Source organism: Acromyrmex echinatior, unplaced genomic scaffold (assembly GCF_024713525.1).
Source record: "Acromyrmex echinatior isolate Ae372 unplaced genomic scaffold, ASM2471352v2 Scaffold20, whole genome shotgun sequence".
In the NCBI taxonomy this organism is placed as follows: Eukaryota; Metazoa; Arthropoda; class Insecta; order Hymenoptera; family Formicidae; genus Acromyrmex; species Acromyrmex echinatior.
The window spans coordinates 1,112,412-1,133,034 of record NW_028259054.1 but is presented as its reverse complement, the minus strand read 5'-3'; the positions used below and the strand labels follow the sequence as shown (position 1 = coordinate 1,133,034).

The 20,623-nt window shown below is 33.5% G+C and overlaps 5 protein-coding genes, 2 long non-coding RNA genes and 1 pseudogene across 18 annotated transcripts in view; 1 reads left to right on the top strand and 7 right to left on the bottom strand.

Annotated features, from left to right (window-relative positions):
- The window catches only part of Gs2 (glutamine synthetase 2), a 200,833-nt gene extending 196,122 nt beyond the window's left edge, over window positions 1-4,711 (top strand). For all 9 annotated transcript variants that reach the window (XM_011056240.2, XM_087416332.1, XM_011056242.2 and 6 more), the window contains 2 exons: window positions 33-481; window positions 989-4,711. In XM_011056240.2, coding sequence (XP_011054542.1) covers window positions 33-481; window positions 989-1,465 — 926 coding nt within the window. In that variant the 3' untranslated portion in view covers window positions 1,466-4,711. The remainder of the gene's footprint in view (window positions 1-32; window positions 482-988) is intronic.
- Window positions 4,712-6,254: 1,543 nt separating this feature from the next.
- Window positions 6,255-8,734, bottom strand: LOC147906595 (uncharacterized). The gene is made up of 2 exons (XR_015548354.1): window positions 7,666-8,734; window positions 6,255-7,518 (listed from the first exon to the last, which is right to left on the bottom strand). It is a non-coding gene; the product is annotated as an uncharacterized LOC147906595 (long non-coding RNA).
- A 658-nt stretch (window positions 8,735-9,392) lies between these two features.
- Surf1 (surfeit locus protein 1) overlaps window positions 9,393-20,623 on the bottom strand; it is an 85,729-nt gene continuing 74,498 nt past the window's right edge. The window contains exons 2-5 of one of the 3 annotated variants that reach the window (XM_087416341.1): window positions 10,712-10,829; window positions 10,181-10,378; window positions 9,893-10,063; window positions 9,393-9,769 (exon numbers count right to left, since the gene is read on the bottom strand). In XM_087416341.1, the coding sequence (XP_087272467.1) occupies window positions 9,556-9,769; window positions 9,893-10,063; window positions 10,181-10,378; window positions 10,712-10,829 (701 nt within the window). In that variant the 3' untranslated portion in view covers window positions 9,393-9,555. Of the gene's footprint in view, window positions 9,780-9,892; window positions 10,064-10,180; window positions 10,379-10,711; window positions 10,834-20,623 lie in introns of all 3 variants that reach the window. The other 2 variants (XM_087416342.1, XM_087416343.1) reach the window with 2 other exon arrangements.
- LOC147906594 (uncharacterized) lies at window positions 13,213-14,180 on the bottom strand. The gene is made up of 2 exons (XR_015548355.1): window positions 13,959-14,180; window positions 13,213-13,882 (listed from the first exon to the last, which is right to left on the bottom strand). It is a non-coding gene; the product is annotated as an uncharacterized LOC147906594 (long non-coding RNA).
- Window positions 15,059-16,164, bottom strand: LOC147906593 (uncharacterized). The gene is made up of 2 exons (XM_087416344.1): window positions 16,066-16,164; window positions 15,059-15,947 (listed from the first exon to the last, which is right to left on the bottom strand). Exon 2 carries the CDS (start codon window positions 15,938-15,940, stop codon window positions 15,158-15,160), a length of 783 nt encoding a protein of 260 aa, XP_087272470.1. The 5' UTR covers window positions 15,941-15,947; window positions 16,066-16,164; the 3' UTR covers window positions 15,059-15,157.
- On the bottom strand, window positions 16,326-17,019 carry LOC147906592 (uncharacterized; annotated as a pseudogene). The gene is made up of 2 exons (XR_015548352.1): window positions 16,926-17,019; window positions 16,326-16,859 (listed from the first exon to the last, which is right to left on the bottom strand). The product of XR_015548352.1 is annotated as an uncharacterized LOC147906592 (transcript).
- LOC147906591 (uncharacterized) lies at window positions 16,895-18,294 on the bottom strand. Its single transcript, XM_087416347.1, has one exon. The coding sequence runs from the start codon at window positions 18,292-18,294 to the stop codon at window positions 17,788-17,790; it is 507 nt and encodes a 168-aa protein (XP_087272473.1). The 3' UTR covers window positions 16,895-17,787.
- Window positions 18,244-19,512, bottom strand: LOC147906590 (uncharacterized). Its single transcript, XM_087416336.1, is given in 2 exon segments — window positions 18,244-18,462; window positions 18,464-19,512. Coding segments are annotated over 2 exon segments (1,140 nt in total). The 3' UTR covers window positions 18,244-18,371.

Here is a 20,623-nt window from a genome sequence, read left to right as displayed (position 1 = left end):
CATGAAATATCAAACACAATTATCTTTTTCAGACCTACCTACGTGGACTTACGATGGCAGCTCGACATACCAGGCCGACGGTGCCAACAGTGATATATTCCTCTACCCGGTAGCGATTTATAACGATCCCTTCCGTCGCGGTAATAATAAGCTCGTGCTATGTGATACCTACTATAGCGACAAAACACCAACGAAATCAAACAAGCGGTATCGCGCAAACCAAGCGATGGAGTCTATTAAGGATCAAGAGCCCTGGTTCGGTATCGAGCAAGAGTATACTCTCTTAGACTTCGATGGTAGGCCACTTGGCTGGCCTAAGAACGGCTTTCCAGGCCCACAGGGTCCTTATTACTGCGGCGTCGGCGCCGATAAAGTGATCGGTCGCGAAATCGTCGAGGCCCATTACAGGGCCTGCCTCTATGCTGGTGTGAAGCTCGCGGGAACTAACGCCGAGGTGATGCCTTCGCAATGGGAGTTCCAGGTGAATAATTGAATTGTTGTAATAAAAAAAGAGAATACGCGCATCCAGCATTCGAAAACAAATTTTCTTTAAACAATTATAAAGAAGATTATAAAGATTATAAAGAAAGAAGGGGATTTTGTTATATATTAAGATGCGGTCTAATCCGATAACATTATAACATTATAACATCGATAGTTTTAACTATAATCAGTATTTGCTTCGAAATTTCTTTAACTGATGTTCGCAGGTTCCAGTGCACTTTAAATTAATGATTTTTATTTAAAATTAATGCAATTAAACGATTTTTTTTCATTTTGAATATTAAAATCCAATGAATAAAATTAAAAATAATAGAAATTCAATTGGGATCATATCGCAAATTTAATTTGATAATTGTAATTTATCGGAAATTTCATTTACAGACTTTAGGTAATTCGAGACTTTAATTTAATTTATAAAGTTCTCTGAGGAAAGAAAATATCTCTCTACAAAGAGTTATTATCGTGTCTTTTATTATGGATCCAGGTGGGACCGTGCACGGGTATCAATGCCGGAGATGATCTGTGGATCGCCCGATTCATTCTGCAGCGCATCGCCGAAGAATATGGTGTGATCGTTAGCCTAGATCCGAAACCAGTGGATGGCTCGTGGAACGGCGCCGGTGCTCATACCAACTTCTCGACGAAGGCGATGCGCAGTGATAACGGTATCGCTGAAATCGAAAAGGCGATCGACAAGCTCAGCAAGCAACATCTCAGGCACATTCAGGCGTATGATCCGCGCGGAGGGAAAGACAACGAGCGCAGGCTGACTGGCAAATGCGAGACCAGTAATATTCATGACTTCAGTGCTGGGGTAGCCAATCGAAACGTCAGCATCCGCATTCCCCGTGGTGTTGCCGAGGAGAAGAAGGGTTACCTGGAAGACAGGAGGCCTAGCAGCAATTGCGATCCCTACTCTGTCTGCGACGCCCTGGTCCGCACCTGTGTACTCAACGAATAATAAAATCACAGCGAAGACACACCGGAGCGATACGCACATACTTGTATACACCCTGGAGCGTACAATTACTTATAAAATTTAGAAATTCTACCTGTTTTTCTATTTGGAATGATAATTATTGTTGAATTCACCTTTTGAAAAAGTAACAAAGTTTGAAAATTTAACATCTTAAGTGTCGTTCGAGACATCTACAAAAACAACATTCGCCATTAACGATAAAGTAGGGCATTGTCGAAAAAGAATCGACGTTTGTCGATTATAATGTTATAAGAATTGATTCAGTTCTCTTTGCATTACGGATATGATTGTTAATAGAGAAAACATAGTAAGTCATTGATTTGCGATCAATTCTTGAATTGTCAATGCAGTTGTATTCATAGTCATTCATATAAATATTGGGTATAATTCTAATTGTAAGTCGAGCTTGTAGTTATAAGGCAAGACATATATATTATTGTTCACTAGTATATATGTTATTGTTTTATCGCATTAAGTTCTTTTACAAGGCTTGTCTTTTTATAAATTTTATAATGCCATTTTAAAAAACAATATCAAAACAATAAGAAAAATGAAGAAGTTTGTAGCTACGTATTATTTGACAATATGTTATTTGACATCAATCCTCATACATCTCTTGCAAAAAGGAGAATGTTAAAAGAGGCCCACAAAGGTATAAGTAAAAAGGAAAGTGTTTTTTATAGATTGTAACCTTCTGAAACTACAATAATGTTATAATAAAAAATTCGGAATGGAGGGTCATAGGAAACATCTTGAAAATTGAACATAATATATTTAAAAAAAAACAAACAAATTTAATAATTTTATCATATTCAGAAGATTAAAATCTACAAAAAAACAATATTTCTTTTACTATTTCTTTTACACTTTTGTGAATAAAAATTGGCCTCTTTTTAACATTCTCCTTTAATACTAGAAGATAATAATAATTTATTTTAAGTATTAAGAGCACTTGTTCAGTGTTTTTAATCTTCAAAGTAAATCATTTCTAATACATTAAATTTCTGTAAGGAATACATCGAGCTTTTTTGTGCGCATGAAATTGCTGAATAATAATGCAATAAACGAAAAATAAAAGAGAAAGTCAACTTTTTTAGAAGAAAAATTTAACTATCATTTTCCAATTTATAGACGAGCTTGTTTTTTAATAAATTCGAATAAAGATGCGAATTTAAACAGTATCGCGAAACAGTATATGAGCTATATGTGCAGTTGCTTATAAATCATACACATTATATACATATTATGCAGAAATGGTAAGTAGCGCATTATTTGTAATACCGTTCCTTTTCTCATTATTACTTTGTTATAATAACGATTTGATAATGGCGAATCTTTTTATCTTAAAGGTAATATCCAGAGTTAGAAAGTCATTCGATCGTTATTTGTACACCGAGTGACTTCCAACATTACAACTAACAATCGACTAGGTAATGGAAATTACTTTTTACAAATAACAAGTTACAGTTACTCGTTACCGAGTAGAAAAAGTAACAAATTACCGTTACTATAGTTACCGATTTCTAAAATCTTCTAATTCGTTACAGTTATCACGGATCTACAATAGATTTTAAGCCTCATAAGCCATAAGGAATGGACGAATCACTTATTTTCCTCGTATTCGATTGTAATTGGTCAATTCCTTACGGCTTAAAACATCTATTGTAGATCCAGATTTATAGTTATTTAAGAAAGTAACTTTTCATTATATTTTTTAAAATCGACAAGCAATTACAACGGACGGGTGTCTAGGGGCTTTTTTAGTCTCAAATGAGTGAGTCCAATCGACCATATTATGTGCAAAGTAACGATAAAAATAACTATAAAATTCGTTACAGTTATCAAAAAAAAGTAATGCAGTTACCAGTAAAATTAACAAAAAAGTAACTTATAATTCATTACAAGTAAGTAACGAGTTACTTCCATTCTCTGCGAGTGATTTTACAATCCTAATGTTACAGTCATAAAAATTTACCATTACCAAATCGTTATTATAACAAAGTAACAATAAGAAAATTAACGGCATTACAAGTAACGCGCATTATCTACCAATCCTGATATTATGTGTATACGAAATATTAAAATATTACGAAAAGAGATCTTTTGTAAATTGTTTTTTCGACAAAACGAAAAGATGTCTAAAAAGTGACGAAACGACATCGTTTTTAGATTGTCTTTTCAGCAAGACGATAAGATGTCTATAAGACATCTTTTAATTTTGTCGAAAAAAACAATTTAAAAGACATTTTTTCGTCATTTTTCTATAGCTGTCATTTTTACAAAGTCGACTAAAAAGATATCTTTTCATATTGCTGAAAAGACAATACGAAAAAGATGTCTTTCTGTTATTTTGGTACTTTTTATCATTCATTCGCGAGCAGTACACGGGATCGCCACCAGACAGACATGGTCGAGTTCAGTTTTCTTGTGTAAAAAAATCATACAAGATAGAATAAAAGGTGCAGCATTATGAAAAATTTTACTTATGTTCTAATGAACGCCAATAAAATATTTTTTGTAATTGAGTCCTCAGAGGAGATTATGATGAAAGACACATGGCAAACATTGCAGGATCCAGAAATAGGATGTATATTGTCATACAATTTCATTTCGTTTTATGTAAAAATTAATTTAGGAATTCGATGTTATTAAACGTTATATGTGTCAAAATATAACGTTTAATAAAAACTAAAAAAAATCGTAAACACAACTAAAACTATCTAAAGAAGTCATCCTTTAGTTATCATATGAATAAGGTTATAAGATGACTAGCAATGCGTCGTTTTTTAGTCGACTATATTCTTTTATTAAAAACTAATTTTATAACAATTTATTGTCATCTTTTAATCATCTTTTAGACGACTTTGTGCTCTGTGCGGATAAAATTACTAAATTATATACTCTCATTATCTCCTCGCATTGAGGGTTAAAAAAGTCAAATAGAAAGTTAATACTAGTTATCAATAAAGTGATAACTAAATGATGAACTAAATTAAATTAAAAAATTAAGAGTCTAAAATGTAACTAAATTATATAAATTAAAATTAATTAATTCTTTAAGTCTTGTCCATATGATAAATCTTATCCATGACCTAAAAGATAACTTCTTTGGATATCTTTTCGTCGTCTCTAAAACTTTTTTTCGTTTTATATTTTTTATATTTGGGCAAATATAACGTTTAATAATATCGAATTCCTAAATTAATTTTTACACAAAACAAAATGAAATTGCATGACTGATGATATACATCCCATTTCTGATTCCTGCAATGCTCGCCGTGTCCTATATGGCAAGAGCCATAACTAAGCTAAAATGGTAAATTTCTTAGTGAAAAAAAATGACTTGTTACCGGCTGTGTGTTTTTTTTGTGTATTACCTATTTTCCACAAAACATACAAAAATATACATATTATATCGTTTGAGTCTGAGAGGATGCTATGCTCCTAATCTATCGAATTTTGAACTAAAATGTCATGATTTGTTACCGACCAAAAAACGAAGTCCATAAAGTAAAATCATGATGTTTTAGTTTACATTTTTATCGGTAACAAATCTTTTTTTTTCTCTAAGAAATTTAATTTAGTTTGGCGGCCCCTTTGACCTATATAGAAACAGTATGGCATCTACCTTCCAATTTTTTTTATGTAAACTATTACTAGAAATAAATGCTAGCAAGTAACATATTAGGAAAAAAGCAAAAAATTTTTTATAACTTCAATCACACGTCATCAATTTTAAAACCGCGAGAGGTCTGCCATATTTACGTTTCAAGTGATAACAAATGGACATCATTTTGTGTCATCATCTCCCGGACGATCCCCTTTGAGGATTCTCGATTACACAAAAAAATTTATTAGTGTTCATTCAGAACACGAATTAAATTTTTTTATGTTCCAGTAGTTAACCAATTACGGTGCCTGAGATTATTCCTTTTATCTGTGTATATATATATATATATATATATATATATATATATATATAATTCATATAAATATTTTATTCTTTTAATAAATAAATTTAATGGGAAAATATATCTTTGAAGTACGAAAGTTGGTTCAAGAGAGATGTCTATAAGACATCTTTTCTTGCTGAAAAGACTATCTAAAAAGAATATCTTTTCTAGATATCCTTATTTTTATTTTTAACCTATTTTTTAGATATCTTTCCGCTTTGTCGGAAAAACAACTTAAAAAAAGATCTTTTTTCGTTATCTTTTATTCTGGGGTATTTATATTGTATAATCGTTGTTAACAAAAAAACCAGCGATTTTATCCAAAAAATTATGTAAAACGATAAAATTTTTTCTTTTTCTCTGTTTTTAGTTGTTCGTTCGAATCAAATTCAACTTTTAACTTTTCAATTACTTTTTTTTATTAACTCTCTCTTAATTTCTAATTCAATTAATTTTATTATGGATTAATTTGTATCTTAACTCTCTAAATTAAATTTTTAAGGTTAACTTTAACGTAACTTAATTTTAAAAAAGTTAACTTACCCGACTGGGTATAAATATTAAATATTTTATGAGTATAAATGTTAAATATTTTATGGATTAAGCATTTGTATTATATTTTTACATATAATTTCATATATTGCAGCGCAATATATTATAATTACTGTGCATTAATCAAATAACGTTTAGAAGAAAAAATACAAAGCAAGCCGTTGTTATTTATCTGTTTAAACGTGCAGTGTATTATCATGGAAAGGCAAACAAAATTGTTTAATGAAAAGTTGTAAATAAAATATTTCAAAACATTTCACAAGTACTTGTTTTTTTATAAAGCAATATAAAATAGCAAAAAAATCAAAATTTTTATAATAAATACTTTTGTCATAACTGAATTATATTCTTATATTATTCTTTACATCAAGCACCGATGATTTAATTGAAATTATATTCTTTAAACATTATTTTTATTAAAAAATGTACAGTAATTACAAGATTGATACAGTTAATCGAGAAAAAAAACCTTTTCTCTCTTCTAAAAATGTAATTTTCAACATTCAAATTGTTATTTTACTTTCAAAGTGACATGTTTAAAAAATATGTATTTTATTTAAAATATGTTATTTAATAATATTAAATATGTATTAAAAATATGTTATATTTGATATCCTCGCGCTATGAATGTTAAAAATATATTTTTATTTCTAAGGAAATTACATCGGTTCCAAATATATCTTTGTTACAAAATTAGAAATAAGACAAATTCGAAAAAAATAACATAAATCTTTGCGTAAATCATATTTTCGATTTAAGTTTTGACTACTAATACGGCTCTAAAAGAGTAGTCACTGAATTGATTCTGAGTTTCATTTATTCATATCTGATATGAAAGAATCGTATTCATTGTTTTCAAATTATATGCTTCATTTGCGTAAAGATTACTCCGAACTTCGAAGCAAATTCGTTTTTAGCTCTTTTCAACATTAAGTTATTCAATCTATTATCTGATTCTGAGTTTCACAGTAGATATTATACGTAAAGTCGCGTTCGATATAATAAATATAATGTATCAAGGAACGGAAATTTTGTACGCATCTAAATGGATGCATATGAAATTTAGCCTGCAACAAAATCTGACGGGTAATTGAAGTGTATGTGTGTGAAGGATGCTGAATAAGCACATTCATCAAAATGAATACATTGGAAAAAATGCTAAATTTTAATAAATATTTGTTTCAATAGTACTAACGAAATATTTACTTACAGTAAATAAATATTTACTCAAAATAAAAAAATTATACCTAAACTTCGAATAAATATATTTACATTTAATTAATATTTCATTTGTACTATTGAAACATATTTGTTAAAATTTAGTAAATTTTTTGTTTGTGAATTCTTCCGAAATGCACACGTTTTTATTAGAGAGCTAATTAGCTAAGTGTGTATAGCGTGTTCCATTTAATTGGATAAAAATATTGATATTTTCAGATTAAGAATGATTTTTTCATTCAATGTACGTTCTTCGTTATCCAATTAGATAAAATATGCGATTGTCTATGCGAGCATCTCCAAAGGATTTGCCTGAGAGTTAGGGCCAAGGCACACAAAAAAACTCAAGCAGTAAAACCTAAGCGATAGACCAATCATAGAAGAATTCGTAAGCAGTAATTAATCCAACATGTTGATTTCCTTACTGCTTACATCTTACTGCTTTAAATTTTTGTGTGCCATGGCCCTAATGGTCGTTGTGATTTTTACGACTATAAATGTATAATTGAAAATCACTATGAATAAAATGTAGTACAATACGATAATAGCATATAAGGACATATCCTTAGGAATATACGAGGGATCAATAAAGGTACGATCGAGAGAATCGATATGCGACTTGCCTTCAATGTTCTTGCGAAGTCGTTGCGAAGACGTCACATGAACAGTATATCTAGCAAATATCTAATATATAGAAAGTTAACACAATTAATACGTCTAAGAAAATCTACTATTTCATATTTCGTAGTTTAAGGCAAGAGTAGATTTATTTTCGGAGTCGAAAAATGTATACGCGATGTTTCTGAAGAAAGATACATTGAGTGTTGCCAAAGCAAAAATTCGGAAATGTGATTAACTTCGATAATCAAATTTTTAGAGGATTATAATCGCACATCATATCAATTGTTAATATCTACGAAGTTGAGCAATCCATTCTCGTCTTTTCATTTCTTAGTAAAAGCTAATTCCGAATGCTTTCAAAATTAGAATTCTTTGTACCTATTCTCATGTACCTATTCTCCCGAAACATTTCGTGTACAAATAAAATAGAAAAATGTTTTTATGCCAACTTTCAAGAACGGATCCTATAGGTAAGAAAGCGATACTGTTATCAATGTGTTTGAAATAATTTAAGAACATCACATCGACAATAAAATGTACGCTCGATAATACATCTGCGAAAGGTGTATGATGTATATCTCGCTTTGCAAAATAATAACGACATAATGAACACCAACAAAACAAAAATGTTAATCTTAATGAAACTTCGTCAATTTTATGACAATGACTTTTTAACGAAATATCGATGAAGGATCAGCGAAACAATCAATTAACAATCTTGTTGTAAATACTTTAAGGAACACGAATTTTATGGAATAGTTTTAAATCTGAAAATAATTATAAATATCTAATTTAATTAAAAGATTAACTAAACAAAATATTTCAATTCTCACAAATTTTTAAAAATTTATAAAAAAGATGCGAATTATAAGCACAAACGAGCTTAATGAAATATTTATTTTATTTTACATTCTTTATTATGCCCTGACTGTCTTGCTAGTTTCCTGTTCGATCTGTTTTTGTATATTATTATTATATTATTGTCAGTGTTATTTGTCATTATTATATTATATGATAGTATAATTATATAAATCGATGTATTTATATATTGCATACTTGTATAAAAATATTTTTTATGCTGACTTTATGGAAGTATATTGTACACCATGGGTGCCTAATGTCCGACCCGCATCCGCAAATATTCCAAAATATAATCGTATTCCAAAAAAAATTCCATGTAAGTAAAGCGCGCGCGGCGAAAAAACCCGCGGGCAATAGTCAAAATTTGAAATGTGGCCCTTCGGTCTAACTAATTGGGCACCTGTGTTGTATACCATGACCATTGTTAAAGATTTTGTTAGTGAAAGCTTGTAGCGATTGCTGTTATAGTTATCATTGTTATTATTATGATAGCTAAAGGCAGGGAGGCCTTTTTTCTGGGGGAACAATTAGATAATATTTCTGTTCTAGAGATGGAATACATTCACCACACAGTTATTATGTTTACGAAATAAAGAATTCAAAAAATTACGTTTTTCTTTCCAGTTTTGTATCCATTCATTTCGCACAAATCAATAATTACGTTTTGATTTTTCATAAAGATGCGAAAACAATGAAATACGTAATTAGAATTGGAAAACTAATTAGAAATGTATAATGTATAATCGTAATTAAAAATTATTATGACAAATATACAATTGCATAACTATATATAATAATTATTATATACACATAATTACATTTTTATATTTTTTTATGTATAGCAGATATATAAATATTTAAATGCATTTAAATAAGAGGTAATTTCTGTATAAACTGTCGGAACCACATGTAGCTCGTGCAGGCAGATAATGAATACCAAGTGATCATATAACTCAAATGTTCGTTCCTTAAAGTTACTTTCGTTTGGCCTCCAATTGGACCTTGAGGTATATTATACTCGGCCAATAATTCTATGTATACAGGTTCTGCTTCTGCTATCTTTGCCATTGCATTTAAATCTCTAGAACATACTTGTTTAAATTTTTATGTGATAGAAAACATCGTTTTTGACAATATTAAATATTTTTTTAAATTTGATTACTATAGAAATGATTAATAGAATAAGTAAACTATGTGCCTTTACCTGTAATGCCATACACCTTTCGCAGGTGCATTATTGAGTATAAATGGAGGTCGCTTTTCAGTTGTTCTAATAATACCAATAACTTCTACGGGGTCTATAATCTTATTTCCCATTTTATATATTGAGCGATCACATTTAGGAATCCATCCACGATTTACCATAATAATCAAGCTAAACTCAAGAAATAATATCAAATTCATTTTATACTGAATTAGAAAATGTAAAAGTATTGAATTTTAGTATGTCCATAATTTTTTTTTAATCAACAATTAATGAAAGCATAATTACTCCCGATCCTCCAGTTTGAAAGGCGTAATCACATAATATCCCGAACTTGTTTTGCGAGAAAATATTCCACCACCTTTTTCGCTAACACTTTCCCCATTAATAATTAGGCTTCTAGGTCCTATCAAAAATTCTTTTTCATATAAAAATTTGCCCTTCACTTTCATACGATAATATTCTTTATCTTTTAATTCGTTTATGCTAAAAAGAAATGATTTTCGTTAAAACATCAAAACGTTTACAATAAATAGTGCTTATAATATTAGGTGTTGGAATTAATTCGTAGCGTTTTACAAGTGATGGGAAGTACTTTCATTAATGTATTTTTTAATGCTCATGTGAAATAAATAACATTCTTTCATTAAAAAACGCTACGAATTAATTCCAACACCTAATATAATATTCTAAATTAGAATAAATTTGTATAAAATATAGTGCTTACAATATAATATTCTAATTTAGAATATTATATTATAAGCACTATTTTATACAAATTTATTTTTTCTTTTAAAATTTCTAATATCATAATCTTACTCTGATGGCAAATCGATTGGCTCTGCTGAAGTACGTTGCTTTAGCTTTTCTATTAGATCCAGCTTCCATCTCCATCTCTTAATTTGCCATGTACCAAGTGCAAATGTAACAATAGGTACTCCCTAAAATACAAAAATATAATATACAAAAATTAAATTTTAAAATTATTGATAAAATCTCTATTGATAGAACTGCCTAGAAAATATCGAGATCTTGAAATATCTAAACGATATCTTTTTAAAAATATTTTCAAGATATTCCTAGAAGATATCTAGAAATTATCTAAAAGATATCCATAAAAATTTTGTTAAAGATATCTTTGTAGAATTTCTAAAAGATATCTATAGACATCTTAAAGAAATTTTAAAAAATATCTTTAAAATATTTGTAATAGATATATTAAAGATATCAAAATGATCTCTTTTAAAAAATATTTTTTAAGACATTTCTTTAAAGATATCTATTAAAATAGTATACAGGGTGTCTGGAAATAATCGCCAAATATTTCATGGGCAGGTAGAGGACTAAACTGAGTCGAAAAGTCCTCTACCATTTTTTGCAGTTTTCGCAATAGTTAACAAGATATTAATTACTAAAAATTGACAAATATTGGTCTTGAATAATTTTTTACTCAAATACTATCAACTTTATAGAAAAGCTGCGAGAGACAAAAATCATTTATTTTCTTCTCATAAAGTTCTAAGAATTTTTTCAGAATTTTTTATCAACTTTTTAATACTGCATTTTCTCATTTTTACCAACCTGAGAAAATACGGTATTAGAAAATTCTGAAAAAATTCTTAAAAAATTCTCGGAACTTTATAAGAAGAAAATAAATGATTTTTGTCTCTTGCAGATTTCTGTGAAGTTGATAGTATTTGAGTACAAAATTATTCAAGACCAATATTTGTTAATTTTTAGTAATTAATATCTTGTTAACTATTGCGAAAATTGCAAAATGGACTTTTCGACTCAGTTTAGTTCTCTCTACCTGCCCATAAAATATTTGGCGATTATTTTCAGACACTGTATACATTAAAGACAAGTCAAAATATAATATAATAGACATTATGCATATCGCAAAATTGAAGACAATATAAGAATTATACGTAAGCTGATATTTAATTATATCCGAGATAACGAATTCGATCATTATTTCTTGTTATTAATTTCATGGAATTTCTTCCACCATGATTAATTTCGTAAAGAATTTTCTCTTTTCCGTCGGTGATAGTCGTCGCAAGATATGACAGAAATTGCGATTTTTATCGTAGGTAATCTTTTTCATTAATATAAATTTTTCCATCGATTATTATACATAATAATAACGATACGCGGACATACAAGTATAAGTCTGTATGTCTGCAGTTTATTTATACATATACAGATAATACAATATCATTTGACATACGGCTCTACAACTAACACTAATGTAAACCTAGTGCCCAACTTTATTAAAAATAAAAATGAATACTCTGTACCTGTTTCTCTCTGTACTGATCATTATTTCGTTTGTACCTCAAACAGTTAAAAAATAAGTGATTTATAAAAAATGACCAACGCGCAAATTTAAGGTTTTTTAATTTCGTTTATATCATTCAAAAGAGAATTGTTTGTACCCGTTTGTACCTCTTTTATTTTCGTTTGTACCTCAAAGAATTCGAAGATACAGCATTTTTCAAAATTTCGGCAAGAGGGTAAGTCGGTCATTTTTGAGGTACAAACAAAAATGAAAGAGATACAAACGAGTGCAAACAATTCTCTTTCAAATGTCGTCGGTCATGCCAAATCTTTTCGATATCTTTTAAAATGAATGACTTATTCTCTTGGCGCATTCCGAAGTTTTGAAAAACGCTATATGTTTGAATCCTTTGAGGTATGTACAAACAAAAACAAAGGAGATACAAACGGTTACGAACTATTGTCTTTCGAATGCCGTTGGTCGCTTTTCGGTCTTGTAAATTGGCTAATTTCGCAAATATAGAGGTTGTGCAAAAATTGAAAAGCGCAGTATTTCCGAACTCTTTGAGGTAGGGAGAGTAGAGTCCTAATATTATAAGAAATGCGCAAATGGAATTCGCTTATTGATTGGCTGAACGGTCAAGACTGGGAATATCGGGCCCGCAGCTGATCGATTATCAATACAAAGCAGCTGCACTAAAGATTTTGTGTAAGATTCTAGAGATTAGGTTGAAAGTACTACAATACTACATTAAGAAACATTCTTATTTTCCAACATGTATTTCTCAATTGATATTTCGCAACTTTTGTAGTTTCTTATTTAACTTATTTTGTTTATAATGTTGGAAAATAAGAATGTTTCTTAATGTAATATTGTAGTACCTTCAATCTTATATCTAGAATCTTACATAGAATCTTTACTATAGCTGCTTTATATTGATAATCGATCAACTGCGGGCCCGGTTTTGATTGGTGATCAACCAATTAACAAGCGAATCCCTTATAATCTAATAATTTGCGCATCTCTTATAATCTCCCAGCAAATGGATTGAAATGGATTGAGAATGGATTGAAATGGATTCAAATGGATTCAAATGTTCAGAAATACGGATTCATGAATGTTAAAATAAATCTTTTTCAATCCTGAATGCATTTTTATTCATTTATACGAATTGCATAGAGCATATCTATATTTTTCAATCCAAAAATAATATTAGCATTTTCTGTGCATCGTGAATATTACTCAATTCAGAATTGTGAATAGAAAGTACAGTTTTTTTAATTCAGTTAAAAAATAATGTCAGCAATTTCTGTGCAATGTGAATACTGTTCAATTCAATATTCTGAATATGAAATGCAATTTTTCAATCCAATTGAATAAAAAAAGTTTTTATTTAAAAATGCCATAAAAGTAGGAATAATAGGCGGGTTCTAACTCAGGTCCTCTGAGGGGAGCGCGGGGCGCGAGGAGTACTGGTAGGCGCGGGGAAGGGAGGGGAGGCGCTGGAAGTCCCAGCGCTATCGATGTTTACGTCCCGGTGCTATCGATGTTTACTGATGTGTCGCCATGTGTGGTGTCACGTATTATTGGGACCGCCGCCACCCATCATCGCAGACGCTGCCACCACTGCCGCCACCCCCGCCACAGGCACCAGTGCCACCACCACCGCCGCGTCCCCAAATTAAAAAAAAATGATAGCCATCGTTTTTCTGTAAAACAAAAGCGTTACATTAGCATGTAACATATAAGAAGAGAAATTCACATATATAAATTTATGATACTTACAATTCCAGTCTTCCGGCTCCGGATCAGGCTCGTACGATCGGAGACCAAATAACTCTGCTAGGAAGAAATCCCTTTCTTCCCACATGTCTATTTGATTCTCCCGGTCGCACTCTCTTTCATTTCTTTTCATTCGCCAAGTGGCTATATTAATAAAGCCTCTGATTTGAACAAAATATGGAGATACAGGCTGAAAAAAAAATGAACAAAATGAATTTAAAAGGAAAAAAGAAAAAATAGAAAATAAATCTATTTGTTATACTTACTGAGGGGATAATTTGCACCCCCACCTCGTCCCGTAATTGTAGCCGGACTTGCGGCTCGTTGTCGACTATAAGGTACTGAAAAGTAAAAAAAGATGCAAAATCATTAAAAAATGAAGCGCAAAAAATCACTAAAAAAATGTTTGATAAAAAAAACAACTTATCCCTTCCATGGGATACTCGTATCTAATTCGAATTAGATCTCGTAAGTTGCTCATCGTTGAAAAAATAATCTAAAAAAATCGACAAAATTTTTTAAAAAATTCACAATATTATCACTTAATAAATAAACATATTCTACTATTTAGCGTAAATAGTAGAATACTTTTACACTTTGGGGGGAAAAAAAAAATCACTCACGTTATATATTATCACGTTAACTTTTCACCAAAACTTTCACGTTAACTTTTTACCAAAACTTTCACTCGCATGCAAATTCAGCAAAAGACTGACGCTGAAAATCGATCTTCGGTGTGGTGTGGTATGGTCATGTACTTGGGACCACCGCTGCCGCAGACCCCCCGCATCCATCCTAAAGTGCTGTCATGTGGTATCATGTACTATTGGGACCGCAGCCTCCGCAGACCCTGCGTCTATACAAAAAAAAAAAAAATGTGTTTCAGGCAGTCACTGCGGAGTCCATCCCTAAATGCGTAGCAATATTATAACGCGAACAAGAAATATTAAAGAAAAAAAAGGAAGAAAAAAAACCTATATAATAAAAAAAAACTTATATAATAAAAAAATTCTTACCTTCTCCACACCCTCTCCCTCTCCGTCCTCCTCCTCATCCTCCGCTGAATTCTTAGTCCTCTTCCTCTTCCTCTTCTTCTTCCTCCATCCTTCCTCTTCGTCTTCTCATCCTTCTCTTCTTCCTCCTCTTATTCCTCCTCTTATTCCTCCTCCTCTTCCTCCTCCTCCTCATCTTCCACTGAATTCTTATTCCTCTTCCTCTTCGTCCAAACCCTCATCGAAATTGTAGATGAGACAATTGAACACAATTCTATTAATGCTTACTCGCTTGAGATCGTCCGCCTCATCAGCAGCCTCGATAAGGCGATAGAACAGTCCTAATTCATCTACGCGTATTCGAGTGAGATCAATTATAATATTATTATGAATCTCCTCTAAGAAATAGGAGGAGACGCTCTCTTCTTCAGTTTCTCCTTCTTTCTCTTCCACTTCCTCTTCTTCCACTTCCCCTTCTTTCACTTCCTCTTCTTCTTCCACAACCTCATCGAGATTGTCGAAGAGGTATTTGAGCGCAATTTTATTAACGCGCACATGCCTGAGATCGTCCACCTCATCAGCAATTTCAATGATCCGATGGAACAGTTCTAATTGATGTACGTGTAGTTGAGTGAGATCTATGATATCACTTTGACTCTCCTCTAAGAAAGAGGAGGAGGAGGAGGAGGAGGAGGAGGAGGAGGAAACGCTCTCCTCTTTAGTTTCTTCTTCCACTTCCTCTTTAGTTTCTTCTTCTACTTTCTCTTTCATTTCCTCTTCCTTCACAGCCTTACCGAGATTGTCGATGAGGTGTTTGAATGCAACTCTATTGATGCACACATGCCTGTGATCATCCACCTTGGCAATGAGGCGATTGAACACTCCTAATTGATCTATATTTAATTTAGTGAGATCAATGATATTATTCTCAATATCCTTTAAGAAAGAGGAGGAGGAGGCGGCAGTTTCCTCAACTTTTTGTTGTTTTTGCATGTTATAACTGCACAATAAAAAATTATCATTTCACTTAATCACAGAAAATGTGCAACAATATTCTATCATTAACACTAAAATAGTAGAATATTGTTGCACATTGGGAGGAAAAAAATATCACTCACGTCTTAACACGTCTTGCGCGCGGAGAAAGCAGAACAAAGACTGACGTTGAGAATCGATCTTCGCCATTGAGAAGCGAGCCTGCCTAGGATCTATAGGGAGGCAGTTGTATATAAAACACTTTAGATCATAAATGCCGTCACGAAAAGTTAGCGCGTCGAGATATAGGATGAATGGATGGATAGATGGATGGGAAGTAAAGAAAGTACATATATATAATGATATGAACAAAAAAATTTTTTATTCACATATTATTACATCATTTCTTTTTTTTACGAATTAAAAACTAAAGCCAATAGCTCGCAATCGACGAGCTGATGTTTGTTAAAAATATCACTATCGCGTATAGCGTTTTTGGACGCGATGTTGGAGAATCGCGTACTTGACATCAACTGTATCGACGAGTCGTGTTAATCGTTCGAACGTTACATCGATACATTCGTAAAACTCAAACATACGTCGTAGCGTCGTTTCGGTCATCATCATGCGTACGGACGAAGAATTGAGACGTACGAGCGTAGCATCATTCAGCATGCAAACGCTGACGGTTAACGGTCCAACACTTATAAAATTGTCTTTATATTCATTTCGCAGCATCTTGTAAACATTCCATCGTTGCTCGTAGAAACCTTTCCACGTTTCGAGAGACAGCAGCAATTCATGTCCGCGATGATCTCCCAGGGCGATCTCCACGTAACTCGGTGGACCAACGTTGATTCCAATTTCCAAAAATTTATAGCCCGTAGTCGTCAGATCGTAACGTCTACCCAATAAACGCATCTTACGATGCTCCATGCTGTATATATATATACATAATGTTAAAAAAAAACGTTTCTTTTGCATATAGAATGTTAAAACTTACATGTTACTGCAGTTTTTCTTCGTTTCGTACGATGAGTTGCTGTCTTCAGCGTAGTACATTTTTTTTTTCAATCGTTCGTACAAGCGAGTATCGCAAGACTAATTGCACCGCGTAAATTGCGATATATATAAAACTTCTAGAATCGAAGAGGGGATAACTCTCCCCTCTTTTTCTAAGAATTGCGAACTAACTCTCCCCTCTTTTTCTAAGAATTGTGAACCTGTTGCAACACGTTTTATCGAGTCTTTCTACGTTCTTTTTATTTTTTATTTTTTGTTCGCGAGTTTATCAATGCTTATACTTTATGATTTATATTTCGATGGCATCGATGACGTTGGTGATGAGCACGTTGGTGACTTTGACACCTTTTCTCCAGGATATTCCCAATATCTCGCTTTTTCCTTCGAAGGCGGTGGACTTGGCGGACTTGGCGACAATGGACAGTACCCCTTTCGCTCGATTGATTTTCGACGTATATATTCCTTTATTCGGTCCATGTCTTAACGCTCGTAACTGAAGCTTACGATTGAATGAAAAAAAAGTCTAATATACTGCCTATATACATTGCATATATGTACTGTCAGATGTACTGTCTGATCGGACACGTTTTATCAAGTTTTATCTTTTTATGTATTTTTCTTTGTCACGAATTTATACATACGTTTATACATACGTTTTATCAAGTTTTATCTTTTTTATGTATTTTTCTTTGTCACGAATTTATACATACGTTTATACATACGTTTATACATACATATGTTTATACATACATACATATGTACATACATACGTACTACGTACATACGTTTTACATACGTTTATACATTACAAAGGAAGGGAAAAGAAATACATAATAAATACGTTAACGTATTTTTAAAAAATTCTTTTGCAACCACCAGTTATATATTTTCAATACATTTTGTAACGCGCAATTCTTAACATGTTGTCCACATCGTATAATATTAGTAACATCTAGATTAGATAAAGATTCCATGTCTTCGTAAACTGCGTCCAAGACCTCGATGTACATACGTTCTCGCTCATCGTCCAGAAGCAAGTTCTGCAGCCACGTTCGTTTCTCGCGTCCCTTGACATACACGACAGCATCGTCTTCAAATACAGCCATCGTAATTAGACGTTTCGCCTCGTTGTACGGGATCGTCCCGTCCTTCCACTGCAATCCATGGTGATAAGCAATCAACCAGGAGGCGCAAGACCTGTCGGATCTTGTCAAAAATTTCCATGGTATGGGGCTCGTAAAAATGTAATGCGTGAGAACGGTCCCCTGTTTCAACACCGCTACTTCCTTCACGATAAATTTCTTGTTAACGATGAATCCTTGCAGATCTACGAACGTTGGCACGAGCATGTTGTCGAGAAGACTGCGGTCGATTGTGGTCGATTGCGACGTATCGCGTAGATCTTATATCATATCAGAGGTGCATCTTAGGTGATTTTGCGCACAACATTGTTCAATGGATTATACTGAACCACGCGATCGTGTATGATGAGACAATAGGCTGTTGTATTTGCGGGTACATTCAAAGTCTAATCGCACGTCCACGGTGCCACTTTTGACTGATTCGTTCTGTCGAGAGCAATCGATGATCACGAATGGACCATTACGTAAAAAAGTTGTAAAGGTGAGATTCGGCTCGAGATACTCGTATCCGTAGTAGTCCTTGCAGAAACGCGCGTACAAGTCGTACAGAATCGCACATCTGTTTTTGTCAAAATCCAGATTCAAGTCATCGTACGGATAACATTCCGAATTCAGGTAAAGTTTCGCATTGGTTAATTTGCAGTCGTCGAATCGACTTATATCCTCGGATATGACGTTTTTTCGACCTGTTTGCATAGCGAAAATAACGTAGCGCGGCTTCTCAAGCTGAGTAGCCGTCTTGATGGCCCACGAATGCTCGGTTGTGCTCTGCAAGAGCGGAAATTCGTACAGATCCCACGAACGAAAAGCCATGCTCAGATATCGTCCGCTCTCCAAATCGCGCAGCATCGACAGCTTATTTATCTCGCTCAATAACACGTGCGGCATTCGCCACTGTACTTTGAATAATTCGAGCGTTGGCTCTACCGCCGGATCTCCCGTCAGACAATTGTTGTCGTTGCGCGCTCGTATTAAAATCAACTCGTGACGAGCATTGATCACCACGCGTTTGTAATCTTCGCAAAATCCCAGCAGTACGTAGAGCGGTACACAGAAATTAAAATATCCGGCTGCAGTAGTCTGCGCATCCCAGCCGGCATTCCGTAGAATCACGCTTCTGTCGGATGACACTGTTACATAGTTTTTGAGCGTGCTAGTTATACCCACATTTCTATTACGGTCAATCTCCACACCATTGAGTTCATATCGAATCTCATCGAATATGAACGCGACGCAATTATTTCCCAATGTCACATGAGCACCCTGGACCACTTTGTTCTTCGTCAGTTTTCCCTCGACATATAGAAAGCTTTCGTACGGCAGTGTATACAGATCCTGTTGCTGTATGGGTATTCTTATTTCGTCGCTGTACCCAAACGTGGTGTTGGTTGTACGTGTGAGTCTCAATCTTGACGATGCGATCATCGAAGATCGGCTCGTCTTTAATGTTTAAGATATCAGTCATCTCAAATGTTGCGCACCGCGAATCCCAAAGACTTTAAAAATGTAACGTTCGTCGCGTTGAGTTTCTTCTTCCTGATGCAGCTGGATGAGCGAGCGTTATCGAGCTGTGGCGTCACCGACCTTGTAAAGAATACGTTATCTCTCTGCGTACGCTCCGTTCCGTTCAGCACGAGCATTTCACGCTCATGTTATTACTGTCGCCGTCGTACGTGCAATCTAACGGTGATTTCTTCTCCTCGAAAATCGAGCAATCGTCCGTTTTGATCGACGATGCGTATCGTTAGATCTGTAATGCTCCGTGCGATGATCGGCAGGTAAATGATTTGGGTCGGCCTCTCCGATATCTTATATCCTGGCGCCACGCTCGGCGAAAATTCATGTATCGTGTGCACGCTTTTGCCGTTGCTGTATGCACCCGCGGTCACGTTGCACTCTACGCGGATAACGTTTACATTCATTATGTTGATCGACACGTCCGATTCGTGCCACCTTCGCGGCTGCAGTATACGCTTCGACGAAAATCCCAGCAGCGATCCAATGCTGTTGGACTTGTCAAAGTTTATTCTGTACGCACATCTAATCTCACATTTCATCGTTATGTAGTTTGCGCGGAGCGTAATCGGGTATTCTTCATCCTCATCATTATCATCATCATCAGTGTTATTGTTATTGTCATCACCCACTACATCAACGGTTTCAAGTGCGTCGCGGTGCGGACGTTTTCGTAAAATCGCGCATTTCAGAAATTCATTTATATCTCGCACTTCGTACGAACCCTCGGGAATTGTAATTTCCACGTCGTCTTTGGTGAAATAAAATTTGTTGTTCGATTCGTTCACGTTCGGTATCGTGTGATAAGTCTCAAAAATCGCCAAACCGAGCTCGTAATCTCCGTCACTCAAATCTATGACGGGGAAGTAATTCGCCGCGAGGACGGTGCTCTTTCCGCTCAACGTAAGCGTCAACAACATGATGGAAAAAGCGTTCGACTAATACTAAGATTTCACAGCACCTCGTCGAGCTTTTTAAATTCACGCGCGTCTACCGTTTGCAGAAACCGCAGACACATCTG